The 26,176-nt window shown below is 33.6% G+C and overlaps 2 protein-coding genes, 1 non-coding gene and 1 pseudogene across 3 annotated transcripts; 2 read left to right on the top strand and 2 right to left on the bottom strand.

Annotated features, from left to right (window-relative positions):
- Window positions 1–2,524: 2,524 nt before the first annotated feature.
- LOC131045566 (uncharacterized) lies at window positions 2,525–4,997 on the bottom strand. The gene is made up of 5 exons (XM_057979164.2): window positions 4,266–4,997; window positions 4,111–4,160; window positions 3,893–4,025; window positions 3,619–3,723; window positions 2,525–3,300 (listed from the first exon to the last, which is right to left on the bottom strand). Exons 1-5 carry the CDS (start codon window positions 4,537–4,539, stop codon window positions 2,657–2,659), a joined length of 1,206 nt encoding a protein of 401 aa, XP_057835147.1. The 5' UTR covers window positions 4,540–4,997; the 3' UTR covers window positions 2,525–2,656.
- A 5,671-nt stretch (window positions 4,998–10,668) lies between these two features.
- Window positions 10,669–13,377, bottom strand: LOC131045512 (uncharacterized). The gene is made up of 5 exons (XM_057979106.1): window positions 13,053–13,377; window positions 12,910–12,959; window positions 12,688–12,820; window positions 12,216–12,320; window positions 10,669–11,448 (listed from the first exon to the last, which is right to left on the bottom strand). Exons 1-5 carry the CDS (start codon window positions 13,267–13,269, stop codon window positions 10,805–10,807), a joined length of 1,149 nt encoding a protein of 382 aa, XP_057835089.1. The 5' UTR covers window positions 13,270–13,377; the 3' UTR covers window positions 10,669–10,804.
- A 3,319-nt stretch (window positions 13,378–16,696) lies between these two features.
- TRNAM-CAU (transfer RNA methionine (anticodon CAU)) lies at window positions 16,697–16,769 on the top strand. The gene has a single exon. It is a non-coding gene; the product is annotated as a tRNA-Met (tRNA).
- A 332-nt stretch (window positions 16,770–17,101) lies between these two features.
- On the top strand, window positions 17,102–17,692 carry LOC131859167 (NAD(P)H-quinone oxidoreductase subunit 5, chloroplastic-like; annotated as a pseudogene).
- Window positions 17,693–26,176: the final 8,484 nt, after the last annotated feature.

Raw genomic sequence — 26,176 nt, 5'->3', positions numbered from 1 at the left:
ACAATACACAACATAAACAAATAAATATACAATTGAAAGTCAACCCAAAAGTACTAATCTAGAGATGAGATTCAAAGAGGAGCCTATCACTAAATATAAGCCTAAAAATGTTAGACTATGAAGATAGGCGCCTCAGCCCTACAAGTGTCTCAATTAATGGAAGCTTCAAATCTTGGATTAGGGGGTTTTGTAGATAACTTCCTCCAAAATTTAATCAAAAAGCATCAAAGTATGCCACTAATTGGATTAGTCCTAGGGTTTTTGCCTATTTGAAGTCTAAAACTCAGTGTCTTAGTTTGCCTTGTATAATTCTACCACTTTTGATAGTCAGATCTATAACTTGCACACACACAAAGAGAAATTGTTGTGTTGTATAGGGGCTTTATTAAGTCAAACTCTGAGTAGGGGTTTATAATTCCACAACAACAATGATAGATGAAATGGAGCTTACCCCTAGTGGGGTAGAGGCTAAATAAAAAAGGAAATGTTGAATTGACGACATTATACCTTTGGATTGATAATGGTGATGATGCAACGCTCTTAGATAGCTCATCCAAGTGCTGATGCAATAACATGATAAATCATAACAAAATCAATCATGAAAATATACTTGAAAAGAAGTTCCTATAGCTTGATGCTCCTTATACTCAAATCTTCTCTTAGAGACATGAATAATTGCTCTTGAATGAAATTGCTAGCACGATAAAATGAAATAGAGATGATGTCTTTATATAGGGTTTCAAGATATTTCCACATTTAGGTCGACTTCCAACAATCATATCAAAGTATTGGGATCAACTCACAAATGGAAGGAATCAATAGTTGAACATGTTTGAGTTTGGGCCTCTTTTGGAGGGACTAGGTGCCACCCAATAAAGAGCAAACTAAAGGTGGTTGTAGAGCGCACAAGCCCAAGACATAGGATTATGTCACCTCATTAGCATATGACAATAGTTTGGATAAGATAAGGCAAAAATAGTCTCAAAATGACCTAGAAGAAGGCACACTAAAGTAAGGGCCCAAAATTAAGTGTGAAATTGTTGGGTTACAATTTATGATACTACAGTAGATAATAAAGAAATTGGAATTAATAGATTATTTTGAAAAAAAATATAGATTAAAAGACATAATTAATTGAATAATAAAAGTTATTTAGTTTTTGATTAAGGGTAAAATGAGTTTTGAAGGACCTAAAACGCTTTAACAAAAGTTAATACATTGCAATAAAGATAATCAAAGCCAACCACCAACGAAAACTCAAAAAACACAAAAGCAAAAAACCAACACACGAGAGCAAAAGCAAACCAAAAGGAAACTACTAGAGATTTTTGAGGGCTTATTAAGTTATTTTGTTAATTGGTGAAAATAATTATTTTGTATGAATAAAAAAATTAGCTTAATTAATTAAATTGTCAAATTATTAAACTAATTAATATTTGATGATGATATGGTGTTAACATGGAATTAGAAGATGTTAAACGTGGTATGAGGATGATGCCAATTTTAGGTGTCTACACTAACTAAGACATTTTTTAATGACATTTTTAACATCAGATAAACCTCCTATAATCATTATGTTATGAAAAACTTTAAGTGCATACCAAAGCTATACATACTAATATTCTCTTTCATTATTAGTTTTGTGTCTCAAATGTTAGGAGCCCCCAAATACAAAGTTACAAAAGTTGTCCCAAAATACATATCATGCATCTATAAAATCAAGATTGCCTCTTTAAAAAAAAATATCTTCTAGTTTTTTATCTTCCTATTAACCTTAGAAACAACTAACCTATTAAAAAAAAATAAAAAATTATTCATAAATATATTTATAAAAAATTATTTGTAAATTTTATTGCATATAGTGATCCGTGAGCATTTTGTACTCATCATAACAATTTTTTATTAAATGATTGGAGGAAAGGCACCAATAAGTGATATGGGTACTAATACATGCTACTATAGTTGGACAAAATGAGACCAATAGTGGTGCCCTAAAAATGTCATTTCAATGCTTATCTCCAAAAAAGTACCTCTAAAATTCAAAATGTAACAAATCATGTGATGCCAGACACAAGTAAACATGACTTAGTGCACACTTATTGAGCTTATCACAATTTTGGACTATTTTGGACACCTTCACAAAAATACATGCTGATGTGACATCATATTTGACCACGTAAACTTGAAAACAATTTTTTTTAGTAGAAGACTGGACAAGTAAAAACGCAAAATTAGGTTTCACATTTAAGCCCCTCTCCCCTATAAAACCATGAAAAAACTTACCTTTTGTCCATTACTAAACTTCAGGTGAAAAGTCTTTGCTATCTCTCCACGTTGAACGATAATTTATTTGTTATCTTTGAAATATTGAATTCATAGCAGACAAATGCAAAACTTAATTGCATGTGCATATTGTGCTTTGGCCATCGTTTTCTTCGACCGCCTGGTCGTTGAGTTGGAGTTCAACAAGCTTAACAATTAAATTATCACCACTATTTCATAAAATAAAGACCAGACTCGGAGATTTCAGACCACCAATTAACCATCTTTCTTTATTTAGTACTACCCATTAAAGACATTTTAAAGCGATTCAAATGGTCTGTGTGGATTCTATGCCCTTTGATTGTCAGGCCATGAAACCAAGCCTAATTGTTGACTACAGATCAACTGAAAATTTGATCACCATGGTGTGCTTGTAAACCTGGCCTGGATGCACAATCACAGATGGAAAGTTTGGCTGATTTACAGAATTAGGAAATGCCTGACTCTCAAAGCAGAATGAAGAATGTGGCTTGTATATCACGCCTCCTTTGCCCACTGTGTCCTTGAGATTATTGCTTGTGTAGAACTGCAATCCAGGTGCACTTGTCCACACTTCAAGCACTCTTGAACTCCATGGATCCTTGGCTCTTGCTGCAACTCTTGGCCCCTTCTTTGACTTGGGACTATCAAGAACATAATTGTGATCAAACCCAGGAGGAACCTCATTGCTTGGGACCTTATTAATTCTGCTCTTGATAACAGTCTCTTTCCTTAAGTCCAAAGGAGTTCCTTTTACAGGCAAGATCTGGCCTGTAGGAATCAGGACCTTGTCTGTGGGAGTATAATGTGAACCCCATATTTTTACAGAATGGTCAAGTATGTCCCTTCCACTGTCATGCCCTGCAAGGTTCCAGTAAGCATGATTGATCAGGCTTACAGGAGTGGCCTTGTTCCTTGGTACTGCCTCCATATCTATTCTCAACTCCATATCATTGCTTATAGTATATGTGGCAAATACATCTAGATCACCAGGAAATCCTGTTGCAGCAACAAAAACAATGGTTGCATTAAAAACCCACTTATCTGTATTAATGAGTAAATTTATAATGCCCATCCACCAAAGTGACACCAGTTAGAACCATCATCAAGTTAGTGAGATCCAAATCTTGGATGGTTGTTGAATGTTGAATTTAATCACAGATCTTTTCTAGAAGCCTTATTCTGTCAGATCCTATAAATTTTATTGTAAAACTAGACACCCATATCAAACATCCAAACAAGTGTATACACTATGAGAGTGGCTCTCCTGCTCCTATTGACCAATCAGACATAAATAATCAGCCATTCCATTCTTACCTTCTTCACCATCAAAGCTGTGATAAGCAAGCTTAATAGATGGTTTGCTTCCACCCTTGATTTCCTTGACTTCCCACAACACATTGTCAAAACCTATCCTTCCTCCTGCATTTCATGAGCTCTGTTAGAGTGCATTGCCAATAACTACCAAATCTCTCCACCTGTTTAGATAACTGAAGACTAATTTAGTTTCTCAATTTCAAAGCCTAGAAGCATCTTTAATCTAGTTAAGAAAAGATGTAGACAGAGCAGAGCAGGCAGCGAGAGCATTTACCATGAATTGAATTATTCCCATCATTGGCAACCAAATGATATGTCTTCCCATCAAGTGTGAACTGTGCATTCTTAATCCTGTTAGCTACCCGGCCTATAGTGGCACCAAAATGAGGTCTACTGGAGCTTATGTTCTGCACAGAAATACAACCATTTGATAAACCTGTACATGGTACAGATCCATGACTGAAATAAATTGAAATGTCAAAAAATATATACTTGATATGAGGCCAAATAATCATATCCAAGAAGTACATCTGCTAGATGCCCTGCAAGTAGATGTAATCAAGATAATCAGGTACATTTCTGCAATGCAATCCAATGAAGAAAAAAGGAGTTAAAAGCAAATGGAATGTTTAGGGAGCTAAAAATACCATTTTTATCAGGAGTCATGAGGGAGACTAGAGTAGCTCCCCAGTTGGTAAGGTTGATGTGCAGATTGCCCTTGTGTAACTCAAAGAAACCTACAGATTTTTTTCCCTTGATGGGCTTTCTCCCGAGAGTTCCATCCAAACCTTGGCATTTGCAGAGGCTAAGAAAGAGGACTGCAAAACACAATATCGACAAACTACAAGAACCCTTCTTTGCCATGACGACTGGCCAGATTGACAATGCAGAGTATCGATGGACAATGGAGGATTTATACATAGAGTTTCACATTGTGCTTTCATTGAATGATTAAATGGATACCCAACAGATAAGGTCAACATGTGCGGACATTGACGAAGATAAATTGTAAAATAACTAAATAAATAGAAAATCAAACTAATTATCTTGTATTTGACTCTTTCAACTAGGTGTTTTTTAAAGCAAATGAGTTAATTTTTATTAATTAGCCCAGAGCCTTCCCCTGCCAGAAAGCTCTGGACAGCCATCTTTCTGCTCGGTAAATTACAGCATATTGCTGCTCGGCAAATTTGGATTGTTTTAAAGTGCAGCCTGAAATCTACACTCAACAGTTCTGAATTCATTTATGGCTACAGATCTGATTTAATCTCCGGGATACATTCCTTTTCAAGCTGTCTAATCGATTTGATTGCATTTATAGCTTTAGATTAATTTGATCTTTAAATCAAATCGGATTTCAACAGCCCTAAAATCCCTTTTACTCTCAATGGATTGAAGCGGCAACTGCAGGAAGTTGGTTTCGGTTCATCTCATTTTTAACAGTTTCTGCTATGGTAGGGTTTCGCACATTTTTCCCGCAAACTCTGCACAATTTTTTCTCATTGACATTTTTGACACAACGACACAATTTGTGCAGAATCTTCAGGTAAGTCACTTGCCATAGTTTGAGTGAGTTTCTTCATCTCATAGGTGCTACGTTCGAATACCCAGAAAGCGCGTCTTGGGCTTTGATAATATAATAATGGAAAAGTTTAGAGCCTGCTCTAAAAAACCCTAATCTTGGTGTTACAGAAGATTATTTGTCTGAGACACATCCTGGCAAGGCTAATGTTGGTGTGGTAAGTATCTGATACAATTTTTTTTCATAATGTTATTGGAGGGAAGGGACAGATTAGGGCATTTTGTAACGTTTTGGAGTAGCCCATGGGGATTGATCTAATGCATTTTTTATGAAAAGTAAAACCATGTGGGAAGCATTTTTTTGAAGTGGTTGGTTGTAACCATTTGGTTAACCAGGCCTTTAGCATTGGAGTTATTGTATGCAATAGACTGAGTTTGATGGCTCAGTATTTTGACTTGGCTTAATAGAATTTTATTTTGTTTTCATAAATGGGACTGTAGGAGTTTGCATCCTCTAGCTAGCAAAATCATAATACCTCAGAATGGGCTGCAATGTGGTTTGCAGGTTTAGTTGGATGTTTTTGCTTATTTTTTATGTGTGATATCATTTCTGGATTTTGGGTATAGCTGTAATTGTTTTCTTTTGTTGTAGGAATTTAGGTGTTATTTATTTTGATTTTATTGGGTTTCTATTTGTGTCTTAAGTAGTTCTTCATTTTCAATGCAAATAGGTATGTTTTGGAAAAGAGGAGGAATTCTGTATTTGTCTTATATATTTTTTATTATCTTTATAATCATTTTTTTTCTCCTTATGCACGCTTACATCCTGATGATGGATCATCCAGTGTGATCTGAAACTTTGACGTGAAAACTCTCACAAAATGGAATCCAAAAACAGCAAATCATCACCATCCGGTTAACCAAGCCTTTATACTATCCTCCAAGGGGATAATCACAACAAAACAAACATAAAAACAAAAACAACATGGTTCTTGCACTCTTAGAAAGGAACTTCGCTCTTGTGCAACACTTGTTTTTATGGGAAGAATACTGTTAAAAATCTTATTATTATTTATTAATATTTAGATTTCACAATGATTTTATTTTCAATTAAATTGCTATATTTCAATTTTCTAATTGATCCATTCATTTTGAGTTAAAATTATGATTTTAAATTAAAACTTAACATAAAAAAGATGTACCTCCAATCATAAATCACATCTTGATATAAAATAAAATAAAATTGGTCACTACTGATTTTTTTTAATTGATAACCATATAGGTGGCACTATGTGTTGCCCCCAACATATGTTACATCCTAACAACATAGTAGTATCTTCATCTTTGCTCCTCGAGAAATGACATAGGTTATTGAGAATACACATTTATTGAATAAAGAATAACTAGTTGTATGTTCTATGAACACATTCTTCAAAGTTTACGTGTTTTAAATAATTTAAGACATTGTATAGTGTGTTCAGGTAAATTACATAGTTATATTTATTGTTTATTCTCGCTTTCCCATTTTTTTTAAAGAATATATCTGGTTTTAAAATGCTTAAATTATATTTTTCAAATTTTGAAATTGGGTAAGTGTCCCAAATTTGAAGATGAAAATTGGTCAAGTAGATTTTTTGGAAAGTAGCGCAAGCATGTTATGTAAATGTTCATAATATTATGACATTTTCGATTGATAATTGTCAAACTATAACACAAACATATTTTATAACACGCTTATGTTATATATCATTAGGGTATTATGTAATGTGAGTGTGTTACATAACATGATACAATGCATACTGCATATGGATTATATAACCTACATGATAGAGAGAGAAATAGAGAGGGATAGAGATAAATTGAAAAATAAATATTAGACATCTAATTAAAATACTTATAGAATGTTAAAATAAGAATTGCTAGGCAATAAAATATCATTAAAAAGTGTGAAATCATAGGGTCAAAATTGTCAATTCTAGTCTCACAAAATCTATAGAGGGTTATGCATAAATCGAGAATGTTGTAGGTGCCAAGGGCTACATAGTGTCAAAATATCTTTCCAACGGCCTTGTAACATCAAAGTTGGATGCCATTTTCTTCAGGGTTATTCTATTAGAGCCCTGCCTTGGAGGAGGGAGAATCTATATATTAATATGTGAATGTTTTGTTTTTCATTGTTGTGTACATAGTTGCGTTGCACTGCAATGCATTCCACCTTTTGTAGATTAAAATAATGTCATCTTTTCCATGTCTTTGGTGTTTGTGTTAGTATAGACATGTGAGACAACAATACTTGTGTGTATGTGCAAACATTACACCATTTTTAGTTGTGCATTGTTAACAAGAAAATAATTAAGACTAAAAGAGGGGTAAATATTTATTAAATCAGCGAAAGAGATACAAGTCAAGAAAGGTCACATGCCCAACAAAGAAAAAATTACTTAACTGTGTCAGTTCCACTAAGTAATCCAATAAATGAGACATCTCTAGAGATAATTTCCCTCAATCCACTATATTCCAACCTTACATATGATCAGAAGCCCATTTGGCCAAAAAATCTACAATTCCATTCCACTCCCTAGGATTGTGACAAAAAAAAGGAGAAACACAATCGAAGAATCTGTCTAATCACCACAACTAAGTTCCGACTAACCTCATCTAACTACCACTCATTCAACAAAGTCACCACCACCTAAGAATTTGATTCATAAATCATCCTTTTCCAACCAAGAACATAACTATGCTCCACCGCATACAAAATGCCAATTGAACCTCCATTAAATTTTTGGTATGAATACCCTTATAAATTGAAAAAATAAACTAAATACCTCTAGAGCTATCACGACCTACCCCACCAATACGAGCATGACTAGGTTTTCCCCAAGATGAACCATCAATGTTAAGTTTCAAAACTCTTTGAGAAGGAGGAAACCAATGACCCTCCCTAGTAATTTGTCGCAAAGGATGTCAACAACTACTTCTCATGATCTGCCTAACACACCTCCTTCTAGAAAGAGCACCTCCTTCTAGAAGGAGCACCTACTTGAAGAGAAAAATCGATCCGATTAGAGATATCAACATCCTCGAGATCCACACCTCTAGCAAGGTCACACTTTTCCAAGATTGTCTCATGAAGTGAATGAATAATTTTCCACGACAAATGCTGAACAACCATCCTAGCATCATGAAAAATCCTACGATTCCATTCCAACCAAATAATGCCAAATAATGAAAGTGGGACCAACAACCCAAGCAACTTGGAGAATATAAGTCTTAATTGGGAGCTAACCCAGGTGGGCCCAAAATTTAGCCAAAGAGGAAACATGCCAGCAAGCCTAGTTCCAAATACCCCACCAAAAGTGTCAAATCATCCTGGAGAAGGAGCACTGAAAGAAGAGGTGAGAAACACACTCCTCACTACTTCAACATAGAGTACACATAGAAGGACCCCAGAAGCCCTGACATCAATTTTGGATACCAACCATATGAAAAAGTTGGTTTGTTGTATTTTTTCCTCATTTGTTTGTATTAAAACTTTGGAATTACAATAAATCAACATAGATTAATTAATGATCAGTTGTGAATGATACATTAAGTAATTAATGTTATTTAAAAAAAAGTAAATGTACTAGATTAGGGTGTTAAGCTCTAAAACCCACATCAATGAATAAATTTGATGCATTGTAGATTTTGATGACTTGACCTCCAAAACATGTATCCTCATTTTGTGTGCCACTTAGATTCCTATGTAGAACTATAACTTTTTTCAGTTGATTTTGTGGATCTAGATTAATTTTACTCAATGTATGTTTATTTTGTAATCTATAAATGTCAAAGGATGTAATTTCCAAGCTAGACATATTCTTTTTAGCACTCCATTTGAAGGTTTTCTATGATGAATACTTCTTGTTTGCTCAAGGAGTTCAAATGATTACTAAATAATGTTAAGATCTCAATTATGTCTAAGTAAATTCCTTTAAATACCTATACATAATAAATTGTTGCATAAACATATAACAAGTCAACTCCCAATAATTAGTGAAAAATAATAGAAGTTAACGATTTTGAATTTTAATAATTTAAAATTTAAGTTTAGATATGTACAATGTGAGATCCATCTTGCACATTGTAAGAATAACCTAGGGTAATAGAATACAAATTTTGATGTAGAGAATGATTGTATGTGATTTCTTTTTAATAATGAGGTGTATGTGTGGAAGCATGTGCAAATGGAGCAATGATAAGGCCAAATGCATATAAATGTAATGCAAAGAGTAGATAAAGGATAGATAGGATCGAAGCTATGTGACTCAATACAAAAATGTGTCATATATCACTTAATTATATACTAAGACATTGCTTCAAAGTAAACACAATCAAACAAAAATTAGTTGTAGTAAACAAATTTCACCATTACATAAATATAGTTTAATATTAAAAATAAATATAATAATATATAAAATACCATATCATAATAATCAATTAAGATAAACCTTTAAACAAAAAATATATAAATATAATTTTAATAAAAATTACTAGAGGCGATTTTTTCCAATCCATATTAATGAGTTGGATATGTGTATGAAAACATTTGTGAAAATTTCGTTTCATTGTGTTTTTCCTCATTGTGAATATGATCACTCAATGTAAAAGGGATGGGGAAATCCCATTTATTTATTTAGAGAAGTATATCCAATTCATCAATACAACTCAAAATAATACCTAGTTTCAAGACCAAAGGTAAGATTTGGTCAATATTAAATAATTAGTTTAATGATTAAAGGTAAATTTTGACCAATAAAAATGAGACTAATTTTTTTTTGATAAGAATGAAATGTAAAATTGATAGTGACTATTCAACCATTGAAGAGCATGATGTTTAAATAGAATGCCATCAAATTTAAAGAATGCAACGTTTATGCAAATAGAGTTGGAACCAACTCTATTTAATTTGTTGACTCTGCATACTATTCTTTGTACTTATCGTTGAACAAAATAGACATATAGAAAACAAGTGCATAATGCCATTATTCTTCAACCCATCGTAATCTTTGATTGTGTTGGCCATTGCTTCCAAATTCATATCCACATTGCTATCCTGAAATAATACTTAGTTTCAAAGTCAAAGATATGCTCAATATTAGATGATATTTAATTTAATGATTAAAGATAAATTTTGATCAAAATGAGACTTTTTATATTTTTTTTTTGATAAGGATGAAGTGTAAAACTGATAGCGACTATTCAACCATTAAAAATTGCGATGTTTAAATAGAATGTTTATCAATTTAAAGAATGCTGAGTTTAAACAAAGAGAATTGGAACAAACTCTATTTATTCTGTTGACTCTACCTATTATTCTTTGTATTTATCGTTGACAAAATAGTTGTATAGAAATCAAATGCAAAAATCGTTCCTTTGACTGCCTGGCCTTTGCATCAGAATTCAACAAGCTTGATAATTAAACTTAATAATTAGCTTATCCCTACTAATGTAAATTAAAACAAAAAAAGACTCCCAGGCCTCAGATGAGCAATTAAACATCGTTCTTTATTTAATACTATCCCATTAGAGACATTTGAAAAGTAATACTACTGATGTCCTCTAGGGTTTTCATGCACTCCCCCATTGATTGTCAGGCCATAAAACCAAGCCTGATTGTTGACTACTTATCAACTGAAAATTTCAAGAGCATGGTGTGACTGTAAACCTGTCCTGGTTGCACAATCACAGAAGGGAAATTTGGCTGGTTTACAGAATTAGGAAATGCCTGTGTCTCAAAGCTTAATGCACAATGTGGCTTGTATATAACACCTCCTTTGCCCTCTTGTTCCTTGAGATTATTACAAGTGTAGAACTGCATGCCTGGTGCATTTGTCCACACTTCAAGCACTCTTGAACTCCATGGATCCTTGGCTCTTGCAGCAATTGTTAGTCCCTTCGTTGATTTGGGTTTGTCAAGAACATAATTGATATCAAACCCAGGTGGAGTTTCAAAGCTTGGGACCTTATTAATTCTGCTCCCAACAACAGTCTCTTTTCTTAAGTCAAAAGCAGTTCCTTTTACAGGCAAGATCTGTCCTGTAGGAATCAGTGACTTGTCTGCAGGAGTATAACGTGAAGCCCATATTCTTACAGTATGGTCAAGTATGTCTTTTCCACTGTCTTGCCCTGCAAGGTTCCAGTAAGCATGATTTACTAGGTTTACAGGAGTGGCCTTGTTCCTTGGGATTGCTTCCATTAGTAGTGTCAATTCCATATCACGGCTTATAGTATATGTGGCATATACATCTAGATCACCAGGATACCCTGTTGCAGTGACAAAAACAATGGCCATATTAGAAACTCACTTGTTTGTACTGTTAGAGTAAATTTATAAGAATAGCCATATCAGAAAACCCACTTGCCTTTACTCATATATAAATTTAAAAAAATAGTCACATCAGAGATCCACATGTCTTTATTGATATGAATTTTAGTACAATGCTTCTATCAGAAACCAACTTGTCTTTACTGATATGAAAATTTAAAACAATGCTTATATCAGAAACCAGCTTTTCTTTACTGATAACTAGATTTAAAGTATTTCCCAGCTTACAAGGTAAACCTACCCAGGGACTTATTTTGTAGCGACAATCTGCAGACTCTCCAAAATAAACAAAAATCTAATCTGAAACTGGAGAACCACAACTTTATTATAATCAATGGGCATATGGGTTTTGGCAAGTTACAGGCACATAAATTAAGAAGAATCAAAAAAATCTTATAAAAGGAGTTTTAAAGCTCTCAAATCATTTAATCAATAGATGTAAAGTCCTTTTGAAAAAGAAATAATCAATCTTGAATCTATAACCACCATTTACTAAAACCATTAAGTTAGTGTGATCCAGATCTTGGATGATGTTGCAAGTTGTATTTAATAACAGATCTTCCCTAGAAGCCTTTCTCTGTCAAATATTAAAAATTAATTGTAAAACAAAACACTCATTTCAACCATCTGAACAAGTAGATACACTATGAAAGCTCCTACTCCTATCCACCAAGGTGGCCTATATAATCAACCATTCCATTCTTACCTTCTTCACCATCATAGCTGTGATAAACAAACTTAATAGATGGTTTGCTTCCACCCTTCTTTTCCACTACATCCCACAACACATTATCAAAGCCTCTCCTTCCTCCTGCAAATTATGAACTCTGTTAGAGTGCATTGCAAAAAAACTACCAAATCTCTCAAATTCTTAACTATCTTAAAGACATTTTTTAGTCAATAAGCTCAAATGCTAGAAGCATCTTCAGTCTTAAAGACAATTTTTAGTCAATAAGCTCAAATGCTAGAAGCATCTTCAGTCTAGTTAGGAATAGAACTATAATAGACATTAGCTTTCCACAGTCGATATTGATATAGTTTGAGCTTTAGGTTTTGACTTTGTTCTTTTTTCTCATAATGTTTCGAATCAGATCTTCTTGATGGAAAGTTAGAGTCAAAACCAGAAGCTCAAATCATAGGAATAGAACTAGACAAAACAGGGCAGAACAGGGATTTACCATGGAGTGAATTATTCCCATCATTGGCATACAAACGGTATGTCTTCCCATCAAGGGTAAACTGTGCATTCTTAATCCTGTTGGCTACACGGCCCATAATAGCACCCATGTAAGGCCTACTGGGGCTCATTTTCTGCACAGAAATGCAACCACATGATAAAACTGTACATGGTACAGATCCATGACTGCAATAAAATTAAAATGTCAAAAATATATCCTTACCATGTATGAGGCCAAAGAGTCATAGCCAAGAAGTATATCTGCTATATGCCCTACATACACATATAATTAAGATGATCAGGTGCATTTCTGCAGTGAAAGAAAAGGATTCAAAACAAATGCAATGCTTAGGGAGTTAGAAGTACCATTTTTATCAGGGGTCTTAAGGGAGACCAGAGTAGCTCCCCAGTTGGTAATGTTTACTTGCAGATTGCCCTTGTGTAAATCAAAGAAACCTGCATACATTTTCTCTTTGATGGGTTTTCTTTCAAGATTTCGATCGAAACCTTGGCATTTGCAGAGACTAAGAAAGAGGACAGCAAAAAACAGTATGAACAAACTACAAGAGCCCTTCTTTGCCATGATGAATGCTCAGATTACCAGTGTGAAGAATTGATGCAAAATGGAGTATTTATCAAGGGAGTTCCACATTGTGATTACAAGATTCTCACAAGAAGATAAGGTCTCCATATGCTGACATAGACCAAGAAGAAACGTGAAGTGACTAAACAATACAGTATCAAAAGATCCGGCAGCAAAAGAATAATCTTGTATTATGACCCACCTCTTTTCTTCAGTATAGACCAAAAAATATACTAAAATAACATCGAAGTCAGTATGCTGTACACAGCAAAATTTGCTGAAGTCACCAAATCAATGTGTCGAATTAAAAAGTCCATTTTTTTAATATACTTGATTTAATTTATTCAAACACATGTATCAAGCTACCAGCCTCTTTTCTCCTCAAGATTTCCAGTTGAATGTCCACGGTTCACACTAGGTATAGGAGCTATTGTAAAAGGACAAATTCGAATTGTATTGTGCAGTTGATTTTGTCGGTCAAATTTGCATTTTCATTCTCGTTTTGTAACTCTACCTAGTCACATATACGTATAGGAATTGCTAGTGAGATGGATTACTAGGTGGTATTTTGTGTTTAGGAGGGGATTGCCATTGAAAATGAATATAATTGAGAAACACTTAAAAAGTTATAATAGCTAAAACATGAACAATAGATGACAATTAACAGTTATAACAAATAAGAGGAGTAGATACATGAAATCTGAGATATACATACATAAAATTAGTGGCTGAGATAAGAACAATAGATACATGAGCAACTAGAAAAGGTGACAACAATAAGTACATGATAAGCTAGAAAAAGTATCAAGTGGTAGTAGAAATATGTAGCAACTTCATAAGTAACAACAAAAAACAAAATTTCATAAGAACATCTCCATGCTTGGAGTTCTTTAGTCTTGAGAGAGTGCCAATTAGTCGAATCTCTATTGCTCTCAATAATTGTGTGCAGTTGTTGATGAAGATTCTAAATTTTGGCCATCAAGTGAAATGTTAGGCTAAATTGTTTGCAGGTTCACTATTTGGAGAAACAAATATGCACAAATCATTTGAATTTCTATCTACAATGGAAGGATGGTTTTAGATGAAAAAACATTGCAATGGAGTTTCAAAACAAATTAATAATTACATGTTTGCAAGTGGGGGATAGAATATCGAATTATGGAGAAGCACCAAGGAGAGCTGATTTCCAAGACCATGCTTGAGGGAATAAGGTAAGTAAGGTAGTCATTAAAGAGTGCCATAGATTATGAGCATGAGCGTAGAACTAGAAAGCATGTTTTATAGATTCTAATTTGGCACAAAAGGGACAAGTGGGTAGAGGGTAAACAATTTAAGGAAGTTACCGATAGGTAGCTTTAACATGGAGATGGAGAACTTTCCAAGCTATGGGTTGGGACTACGCATAAGCTTTGGACTTCCAAATTTGAAGGTTGAGCTTATTCCATTTGGACTAGAGAAAAGAGCAAGTCCACTTTCTATTTAGATGGGGTGAGATGGAGATAAGGGGAAGGAGCTGTTTGTAAATGATTTGAAGTGGGAAGAAGCAGATGCTACGAGCATTAAACCATCTCAAGACATTCAAAAAGTTTGCATGACAATCTAGGGATAATAAATTATGTAGTCAATTGTGGCAGTGATTTTCCTTTATATTGCAAATTTACCCCTAACTAGGTTGCAATTTTTTGTATATGTGGGTCAAGTTTTTCTAAGAGTGCAATAGGGAGGAATAATCTTTTGAGTGGCCAATTTTGATGTTTTCATAATCAAACGTTTACTTTTTTATGCTTAATGTTTTAAATTTTATATTAAAATTCAAAATTTTGGAAATAATTCAAAATCAAATTCAACTATGAAGTTTGAAAAATATTATTGTAGAGTAAGAAACCAATATCTTAAGTTAATTTTTAATTTTTGAATAATGAAATAATAAGTAATAAATAAAACAAAATGTATTCTAACAATATTTAACTTTGTCAATTTAGATGTGTCAATAATGAAGATTTGGCTATATGATTACTTGATGATCAACTTTGGAAATTTGAAAATTTATTGATATAAAATCAAACTTCGGTTCTATTATGTAACTTGGAGATTGATTAAGATGAACATATGAGTAAAGTTTATTCTATGGATGCTTTCCCTTGTATGGTTCCATTCTCTATTGAAATTTATTTTAGTAAACGCCACCTTTTCTTGTACCTATTGTGGACATAATGTGGTATTGGGAAGTACCCTTGGGATGTGTTATATAGAAGTATGAAACTACCTTAAGCTTAATTTAAACAATTTTGTAGGTTTCATAAAAACCGATCAAGAGAAAACAATCAAGAGCAATTGGACTGACACTATTCTTACTTGATGATGATTACCGTCTTAGGGTTTGTCTTTAAACATACATTCTTAAGCACTCAATATAGAACATTAGGCTTACAAGCTCACAAGAAACAATCATAATTTTGAAATAACAAGCTCAAGAAAACATACACATATCTTTGAATTGGAAGGATGAGGTTACAAACATTGTTCTATTTAGTAGACCTATTTACACGTATGATCTCATCTTGGATGTAAAAATAAAATAAAATAATTGTTAATTAAAACCATTGGAAATTAAGACGAACTACTAAAATACTAGTATTGAAATTATGTAATCATATATAAATAAATTTTTTTTACTAATTTAAATTAAAACACAACAAATTATTTTATACAACTTTCTCACCAATTGAACCTTAATCCTAAATTTTGTAATGGTTAGCTTGTTTTTAAAATTAACCATTAAATCTCATATTTTAGGTTTAAGCTGGACCTTTTTTAACCTTTCAAATGTACGTCACTTATGATAAAGGCTTGACGTCTTTCCTTTGGTGGGTGTGTTAATTTATACTCGTCCACGTTTAATTTTGCACTATGTGGAAATATGATGAAGTATTATCCCATCTAGAAAATCTAGACGAGTCGGTGTGTTAAGTTATACTCGTCCACGTTTAATTTTGCTTCATGATGTGCTCGTCACTCATGGTGTCAACGCAACATTGTCATCAACATAGCACTAGTGGGTGCTAATGGAACTAGATTAGTAGATTAGTATAAGACTTTAGTATGATAGATATTTATAATATCTACAATAAAAGGTTGCCCCACTACTATATGTATGATTTCTTATAAAATATTAAATAGTAAAGATTAAAAAATTAAAGTGTATATAACAGCATTAGCATTAAGTAGTGGAGATGGGTTGACATTAACAAGTTATTTATTTATTTATATATATAACTGATCGGACATCAAAGTGATGCATTGCAAGATAAATAACCTTCAATACAACTCTCGAACAAGTTCGTTACATTTCTTTATTTGTTTGTTGAAAACAATAGTTTTGGGTATCCAATTTAAGATCTGAGCCTATACTTATTATTATTATTATGCATCCATGGCTGAATGGTTAAAGCACCCAACTCATAATTGGGAAGTCGCAGGTTCAATTCTTGCTGGATGCACAATAAAAAGTTATTGTGCTCTGCTCGCAATAACTTATAGTTTTATGACGGAAAAATTAGACGGAAAAAAGCAGTACCAAACCTTTCGGTTTTGGTACTACTTTCTTTTTTGCTTTTCAAGGATTGAAAGATGCTAACAATTCATCGGATTGAGTAATTAGTCGTCTTAGAATTAGCTTCAACAACAACTAGATCCAGAGGGAAGTTGTGAGCATTACGCTCGTGTATCACTTCCATACCAAGGTTAGCACGATTAATGATATCAGCCCAAGTGTTAATTACACAACCTTGACTATCAACAACAGATTGATTGAAATTGAATCCATTTAACTAACCGTGCAGGGGATTTTGGACTCTTATTAGGAATCCTAGGTTTTTTTTGGGTAACAGGTAGTTTCGAATTTCAATATTTGTCTGAAAAATTAAATGAATTGACTGCCATTGATGGGGTTGGTTCGTTTTTTGTTACTTCATGTGCTTTTCTCTTATTTTTAGATCCAGTAGCCATATCTGCACAATTCCCACTTCATGTATGGTTACCTGATGCTATGGAAGGGCCTACTCCTATTTCAGCTCTTATACATGTCGCTACTATGGTAGCAGCAAGAATTTTTCTTGTAGCTCAATTTTTTCCTCTTTTTAAAGCTCCACCTTTAATAATGTATCTTATCTCTTGGATAGGGGGAATAACAGCTCTATTGGGAGCTACTATGGCTCTCGCTCAAAAAGATCTTAAAAGAGGCTTGGCTTATTCTACTATGTCTCAATTAGGTTACATGATGTTAGCTCTAGGGATAGATTCCTATCGAATCGCTCTGTTCCATTAGATTACACATGCTTATTCCAAGGCATTATTGTTCCTAGGATCCGAGGGCCCAAAGAGCTCACTTTTTGACTATGAACTATTTCTGCCAATGGATTAGTTTGATCCAAAAATTGTGATAAAGGGTGTAAACCAAAAAAATCTTGAAAAGTTTCCGTTAATGGAATTAACGTTTCCAATTTATTAGTTATTCTCTTTTTAGAATTGGTTGATGCAGATAATATAGTTTTTTCAATTGCTTCTCTGAAATCAATTAGGGCGAATCGTAACTGCTCTTGTAATAAATCTACTACAGAACAAATATATTGATTTTGTAGATGATCTATATAATCGGGTGTACCCGTTCCAAATCACACTTTGATGAGGTAATCCACAACAGCCAATACATCATGCGATAATGAAAATATCTCATTCACAAAAGAAATAAAACAAAGATAAAAAAATTGGATTGAACTTTTCTTCAATGTAAAAGTAATAGGAGTCAATAGTTATCGGCCTCCACAAAAGAAAGAAACATAGAATGCATTATAAAATAGATTATAAACACATGATTATTACACACATGATTATAAACATAGAATGCATGATTATTACACTAAAACCAGGTTATTCTATTCCACTTTTTCCTTCAAAATTTTTTATTTAATTTCAAACATGAACACCCGTTCGTACAACACTTTTAATCCGAGCACACGTGATAAAACCCTATCAAGTTTTGATGGAAAAGTAAAATCTCATCCACAAAAGAAATTGACTTCCGACCAACATCGTTGTGGGAAAGGTCGTAATAATATATATATATATATAAATAAATAAATAACTTCTTAATGTTAACCCATCTACACTACTTAATACTAATGCTGTTATATACACTTTAATTTTTTAATCTTTACTATTTAATATTTTATAAGAAATATAACATTTTAAATCATACATATAGTAGTGGGGCCACCTTTTATTGTAGATATTATAAATATCTATCATACTAAAGTCTTATACTAATCTACTAATCTAGCTCCATTAGCACCCAGTACTGCTATGTTGATGACAATGCTGAGTTGACACCATGAGTTATAAGTCTTATACTAATCTACTAATCTAGTTCCATTAGCACCCACTACTGCTATGTAGATGACAATGCTGAGTTGACACCATGAGTTATATATATATATATATATATATATATATATATATATATATATATATATATATATATATATAAAGGTTCAAATTTATTCTAGACCCAAGTCTAAATGTTTAATTTGTTGAGAGCTAATCTTAGGCTCATAATTATGTTATAGATGATTAAAATTTTAAAAAGATGGGCATGTTGGTAAGGAATGTAAGAGAATCTAAAATTTGAAAAGAGGGACATTGTTAGAAGAGAGGAAGATGCACCAAAAGAAGGAAAGAATGAAGCTTGAAATATCAAAATAGGAGCACAAAGGAAAGAAGGTTAACTAATAGAGAAAAGGTTGAAATTTAAAGAAGGAGGAATCCACCATTTTAAAAAAGGAGAGACGTGTTTCATGTCGTAGGGAAGACAATTTGAAAAAGGATATTTTGGTTCACATGAGAATAAAATTAATAGAGGTATAGAGGTATGGGAAGGGAAGGGGAACAACAAGATGATAAGAAGAATTTGAAGCGAGGGCATCTTTTTGTGAAGACATTTTTTGTCGTCATGTGAATAAAAGAAATGAACTACCTAACAAGGAAGTAAAGAGGATTTTTTTCTCTCAAAATGCTATAGTGGATAAGATGGGTGTCCCATATGCAAGAAAGATAAATGTTGTAGAGAACTAGATTAAATTAGGGCAAGTCATAAAATCTTATTTTGTATTATTACTAATTGAATTAAAAGTATGTAACTTTGTATTTCTAGCCATGATAATAGGATTTCATTTGTATGGTTATCAAAAAGAAGAAAAATAACATACTCATATATCTGTAGTTATTATAATGAATGAGAATTGTTTTATTTGATGCTCAAGCTATCATTGTGTGTTTTTATGATGATGATTGGTGTAACGATTATTGTTACTTATGTGTGTATGGTAGAAAAATTACTTGTATTCATTATGTTTGGATCCATATGTGGAAAGGAGTTGCACCATTAGATAAGGTCTTAATTGGTTATCTTGATTTCACTATTAACATTTGCTAGGTCAACCTAGTGATTGATGGTGTTACTTCTAGCAACCATGAGATTTTTCCTTGTGATATATTTTTACTTCTAGCAATAATAGTGAATTATTATTATTGTAGTGTGAACATGCTTGAACAAAAATAGAATGAGATTTGTGTCTTGTGAGTAAGTGTTAGTACATGTTGAAAGTAGTATTTTGCATAAGGTTTTATTTTTTTTTACTACATGTTGGTTCATGCATTGCTACAAGTGACTTGTAGTAAATAATGTTTCATTTTATCTAATTTTCTTGTGTTAAATATGGGTTGTTGGGAATTTTTGTGAGCTTGCCAATGTGACTCTTAAAATTAGAGCTCCCACCTTGTTACTACATCATCGCCACATCACTACACCACTTACTAAATTCTCATTGGGCAACTTAAGAGCCTCCCACTCATTTTTGTAGTCCATGGATGATATTCAACCAAGGGGAAAAGAAAACCCCATCCTAGAGGTATATCCATAACCATGGTTTTAATATCACTCTATCACTACCTAGAGGATTTCCCAAAGGGGGATGTAGACCAACTCCCAACTCCACAAGATATAGAGATAAATGAATCCATTTATGAGGGAAATTCTACCTAGGCAAGCTAAGAGGAGTGTTATGTGAAATTCCATCAGGAAGAGACAAGCTCATGGTACACTAGGTGCTCTCTAGTGGTTGAGAAAAATCTAGTAGAAGTTGAGACTCAAGAGAAACACTTTTGATTGGGTTTGTGTCTATAAGTACACAAAGGAAACTGCATTAAATTTATTAGTTAAAGAGAATTTACACCTTTGGGAGAAAAATAACACTACTTTCAAAGTTGAAAAGGAATATCAACTTTAAAAAAAATTAAATTCTAGTAATTTATATGGCCTAGGAGTTTATTAGAATGAGAAATTATCCAACATAGATGGAAAGTAGAAGATATGTTATGAATTCACTTTTAGGAATATTGATCACAGAGTCAAGTCTGAAAAATATTTCAATTTGACGACAAGTAGGAATGTTGGGAAGTGAATTCCTCGCATGTACCAATGATGCAAGAACATCTTTGGATCAACACAATCTTGTATCACCCAAAAAAAATATGTTTAGTTTCCCATTTACAAGCTTCTCTTATGCATGTTCTATGTTGTGGTAGCTTCTTATGTGCTAGATTAACCATACATGTCATGTTATATTGGATAGTTTTTGGTGTCTTATATGTTCTATTTTCTATTCATGTGTCCCTATAAATATTGTTGAGCATAATTTAAATTTTATGTTGAAGATCTATTATTGATCCCTCATGCACCCTATTTCAGTTTCCAACTCCTATGTGTTAAGGAATGGTTGTATTGTTCTTTGGTAGATAGCACGTTTTTGGTCAAGCTATCATTTTAACCACATACTTATTTCAGTTTCCAACTCCTATCCTACATAGTAATGCAAGTGACATGTGATACATAATGAGACATTATAATAATTTGAGTAAGTTAGCTTAGTTGTTTAAATTTTTGGTAGAGCTTAGAGATTGATTGTAGTTGTAGGTTCTTTGCACATATATCTCTAGGATTGGGTAGATAGATAATTTGGGTTTCACATATTTGTGGATCGTTGTACCCTTTCCATTTCTTCTACAAATTCATTTAGTTTCAATTGCTTCCTATTTTATTTATCATTGTTAGGTAAGTGCACAAAGAGGGGCGACCAAAAAGGGGTCTTAAGATGCCACTTTTTTCTAAAATTAGCAATGTTTGAACTTTGATGAGAAATTGAAGATAGGTACACTGAATATTTAAAGATGCAACAAGAACAAAAGTTGAAGTGCTCTGAATATACTTTCTAAACTACTAATTAGTTTTGAAAATGGTGGAGATTAAGGGTTTCAAAAAGGGACACTACATTTATTGGTCTTGCTTTTTTCATAAAAACATAACATAGCATCAAATGTGGTGCCTCTAAAATGGTAACTTTTTAAAATTATGATTTTGCAAATCACTCTAGTGAGAAAGTAGCTAACACATTGAAGTTTATACTGAATTTTTCGGCTAATTTTTTTATGATATTTGAAATTTTACAAATTTTTGAAGTGGATGCATCCTTAAAAATAGAAATTTGAGCGTGCTCCCCCCAAAAATTTGTGAAAACTAATAAAACTCAGTTTTTCTTTTTCTTTTTTAAAATTGTTTAGAATGGAGTCTAATTTCTAAAAATATAATTTATTTCAAAATTTGTTAAACGAGTAAAAATCTATTCCCAAAATACCACATGTTTGTTTTTGACAAAAAATAGACACACTAACAAAAGAAATTAGAGATGAAGACCTTAACATTATCAAAATTTGAAAAGAATTATATAGTTGGATAGCTAAGAGAGAGTTTGATGATTGTATGATGTTTATTTTGTTTGCATTGAAACCTAGGCAAATTTGACAGAGAGCACAAACAAAAAAGTTAGAAAATTTTCAGTGTTTGTTGGAAAACACATCTCAGGCGTGAGAAGGGCATCCAAGCCTTTGGGTTGGAAGCCCAAAGACTTTGGCACATGCTAAATATGGCACATGCAAAATTTGGCATGCACCAAATCTAAAAAATACAAATTTTACATTTGGCACATGCCAAATATGGTGCACACTACATAAGGCACACACCAAATGTATTCCATTAAAAAAAATTCAATCCCTCTCTCTATTTGACAATGCAATATATACATAAAATATAACATTTAAGTATAAGTATAAAATATAGTTCTTAAAGTATAAGTCACATTTTATTTTAGTCTTTTTCCTTTCTTATACTTAAAGTTATATTTTATGTATATATTGGCCAAGTGTTTGAGAGTGGTTTCAGATCTGTAAGAGTTATAATGTAGATTCCAGTGTTTAGAGATCATATAAATTTCAGACAGTCAAATTTTAGTAATCAAAATGCTCATATCAACATTATCTTTGTTGTCTCTTTCCCGCATTCCCCCTCCCTCTCTTGCACTTGGATTCTCTCTCTAGTCTCTCCCTCTCTTTCCCTCCCTCCCTCTCTTGCACTTGGACTCTCTCTCTAGTTTGTTACTCTCTTTCCATCCCTTCTCTCTCTCTCTCTCTCTCTCTCTCTCTCTCTCTCTCTCTCTCTCCTCTCTTTCTCTTTCTCTCAAGTATCTCTCCCTCTCACCCTCTCTTTCCCTATCTCCCTTCTCTATCGTCTCTCTTCCCTCTCCCTATCTCCCTCCCAAGCCTAAATTAAGAGAGAGAGGGAGCCTGACTAAGGGGGAGGAAGGGATGGAAAATGAGTAAGAGACCAGAGAGAGCCCAAGTGAGAGAGAGGGAGGGATGAAGGGAAGGGTTGAGAGAGAGAGAGGTAGGGCTATCTCTCTCTCAAGTCTCTCCTTTTTTTTATCAACCCCTACCTTCCCCTCTCTCACTTAGGCTCTCTCTAGGCTCTCTTCCTAGTATATCCTTCTCTTTCCATAAACCCCTCCCTCCCTCCCCCCTCTCTCTCTCCATCCCTCCCTCCTTCAACCCCTACCTTCCTTCCTCTCTCTCTTACTTGGGCTCTGTCCTTGGTCTCTCCCTCTCTTTTCATCAACCCCACCTCTCTCTATCTCTCTTATCTCTCTCCCTTCATCTCTCTCACTTGGGATCTCTCTTTGCCTCAATCCCTCCCTCCCTCTCTTCCTGATATATCCCTCTTTCCATCAACCCCTCTCTCTCTCTCTCTCCATCAACCCCCTCTCTCTCTCTCCCTCTCTTTTCATCAACCCCTACCTTTCTCCCTTCATCTCTCTCACTTTGGATCTCTCTTTGCCTCAACCCTTCCCTCCCTCTCTTCTTGATATATCCCTCTTTCCATCAAGCCCTCTCTCTCTCTCTCAACCCAATCCTCTCTCTCTTTCTATCCTTGGTATTTTCCTTTCTTTCCATCGAGCAGTCCCTTCCTCCCTCCATCTCTCTCTCTCTCTCCCTAGTATTTGTTGTTCTTTCCATCAATGACAAAAAGGGATAGCGAGAGAGATGAAGAGAGGGAATGATGGATAGAGTGAGAAAGAAAGAGAGGGAGGAAGGTGGGGGTTGAGGGAGAGAAATCCCAAGTGTAAGAGAGGGAGGGGGGGAAAGAGAGGGAGATACCCAAGAGAGAGAGAGAGGGGGGGGGGGGAATGTAGGGAAATAGAGGGAGAGACCAAAGAGAGAATGCTGATACAAGCATGTTTATTATTGAAATTTGACTAAGTTTGAAATTTATATGAATACTCTAAAAACTAGAATCTGCATTATAACTACTAGAGATCTGAAACCACTCTCAAACATCCTGCCAATATATACATAAAATATAACTTGAAGTATAAGAAAGAAAAATGACACATTAAGATGTTATATTTATGTAAATATACTTAAATATTATATTTTTTGTTAAACAAAAAAACAATTTGTGTTTATCTAAATGAAAATGCACTTGTCAAAATACCATTCCATTTGGTGCATACCAAACAAATTTGGCGTGACCAAACCTTAGGTTCAACACACCAAGCCTATTTGGTGCATGCCAAATAGGGTGCACACCTTATTTGGCATGTGCGAAAGGGTTTGATGGGGGTCAAAAATAAAATTGGCATGTTTTTGGTCCCCCATCTTGCTGCACTCACCCTATTTTGATTCCTTTAGTATGATATAGTTATTCATTCAACCTATCGGCTATTTCTAACCTAGAGTCTAGTATCAAATATTCATGTTTTGAGTCATACAAGTGATCTCACAAGAAGTCTACTAATAAAAATTTTGTGCAACATGTTGTATTGTAGGTGAAAGGATGAAGATGGATCATAAAGTAGGAAGAAGAGGTGCAAGAAACAAAGTGACCCACATTGTAGATTTGGCTAATGCATTGTAATATATTCATACTCATCTTGAGACCATCAATACTACACAAAGAAAATACCTAATTGTTATGGAGATGCAAATAGTGATCAGGTAAGAATTACAATAAAGGATAAATCATTGTTATATTCTTGAAGGCTAATAAAAATCTAATGTTGGATCTCTCTAGATACTTATGAATATTAAATCCATAAGAGTAGATTTACTAGATTGATGAGATAGAGGGATATTTTAAATTTAAAGAAATTAAAGGCGAGAGAAGATTTGATAATTCTACAAGTTAAAAGAGCATGCTAGAAAATTTACATGTAGTTGGGGAAGTGATATATCTTCTAGTGGGATTGCATGGTGGCCAAGATCAAGAGGAATTTTCTACCAACAATGTGTTGGAGTTACACAAGAACCTCTAAAATTAACTCTAACGAGATACATATTGTAGCGACACCTTTAATTTTAGCATTTCCCATTCCTCTTTGCATTATAGGACCTTTATTATAATTAATTAATATTTAACTCAATATTATGAGTCATATTTACCTTTAATACATCATCACACTCTTATTTGGGCCCTTATTTTAGGCATGTCATTTATCTTTTATTATCTTGTTTTATTATACATCCCGCCCTATTTCAAATCACATATTTCACCCATCTAAACATTATACATTTTCACACAAACTTTTTTCAGCATTGGAATCCTATTATCTCGTATCCCTCAAAGATCAAGCTAAAATTGTTGGGAGTGGGATACTCCAGGCATCTCAGTCCAATTCTTTTTTCCCCAAATTTTGGGAGGATAATATGTTAGTCCTTCCCTATCCAAAAATTTCCCCAATGCAAAAAGTAATAATTCTAAGTTTTCCTAAAGGTGATATCATTATGAAATACCTATATAAGGCATCCCTCTTAATTCATTTCATCACCACATCATTATGACATTCTTACATCTACAGGTTTCATTCAAGAGCAACAATTCAAGAGAAGATTTGATTCGAGGAGTATCAATTTATATCATGTCATCTTCAATTATATTTTAGTTATGATTTCATGAGAGATTTATATGATTTATCATGTTATTGCATCAACACATGGAGGAATTATCCTAAGAATATTGCATCATCAATTGGAGGTGTATTCAATTCAATCAAGCATTTTCATTTCAATTTCAATCCAATAATGAATTAACTCAGGGTTTGAATTAGGAAAAACCCTTTCCACTATTTTTTTCCTTCTTTTATTTATAAGTGAGAGATCTAAGAGCCATGAACGACGAATCAGGTAAAGGAGACGAAGGCAAATAGACTTGGCTTTTGTAGAGGACCAAGATGCCCTAGAGGACCAGGATGCCCCAGAGGACTAGGATGCCATAGAGGACCAGGGCGCTCCAGGAGGACCAAGATTCCAAGCCCCTCTTGGTCCAATGTATACTTGTCCCAACTTTAGTTATAGGTTCCCCTCTACATCCTTGTTTTATATTTGTATCTGTGGCTTCATATGTGCTCTGGGATTTCTTGTACATGTTGATTACTCTCATCTAGACTTAGCCTCCAAATTACATCAT

Source organism: Cryptomeria japonica, chromosome 10 (assembly GCF_030272615.1).
Source record: "Cryptomeria japonica chromosome 10, Sugi_1.0, whole genome shotgun sequence".
Taxonomy (NCBI): domain Eukaryota; kingdom Viridiplantae; phylum Streptophyta; class Pinopsida; order Cupressales; family Cupressaceae; genus Cryptomeria; species Cryptomeria japonica.
This window is presented reverse-complemented; position numbering and strand designations above follow the sequence as displayed.

Coding starts and splice junctions, on each gene's coding strand:
- LOC131045566 (XM_057979164.2), bottom strand. CDS start 4,539: ATGTATAAATCCTCCATTGTCCATCGATACTCTGCATTGTCAATCTGG. Junction 4,161..4,265: donor CATGACTCCTGATAAAAATG/GTATTTTTAGCT, acceptor ATCTACTTGCAG/GGCATCTAGCAGATGTACTT. Junction 3,301..3,618: donor CAGCTTTGATGGTGAAGAAG/GTAAGAATGGAA, acceptor TTGCTGCAACAG/GATTTCCTGGTGATCTAGAT.
- LOC131045512 (XM_057979106.1), bottom strand. CDS start 13,269: ATGGCAAAGAAGGGCTCTTGTAGTTTGTTCATACTGTTTTTTGCTGTC. Junction 12,960..13,052: donor TAAGACCCCTGATAAAAATG/GTACTTCTAACT, acceptor ATGTGTATGTAG/GGCATATAGCAGATATACTT. Junction 12,321..12,687: donor TGGGAATAATTCACTCCATG/GTAAATCCCTGT, acceptor CATAATTTGCAG/GAGGAAGGAGAGGCTTTGAT.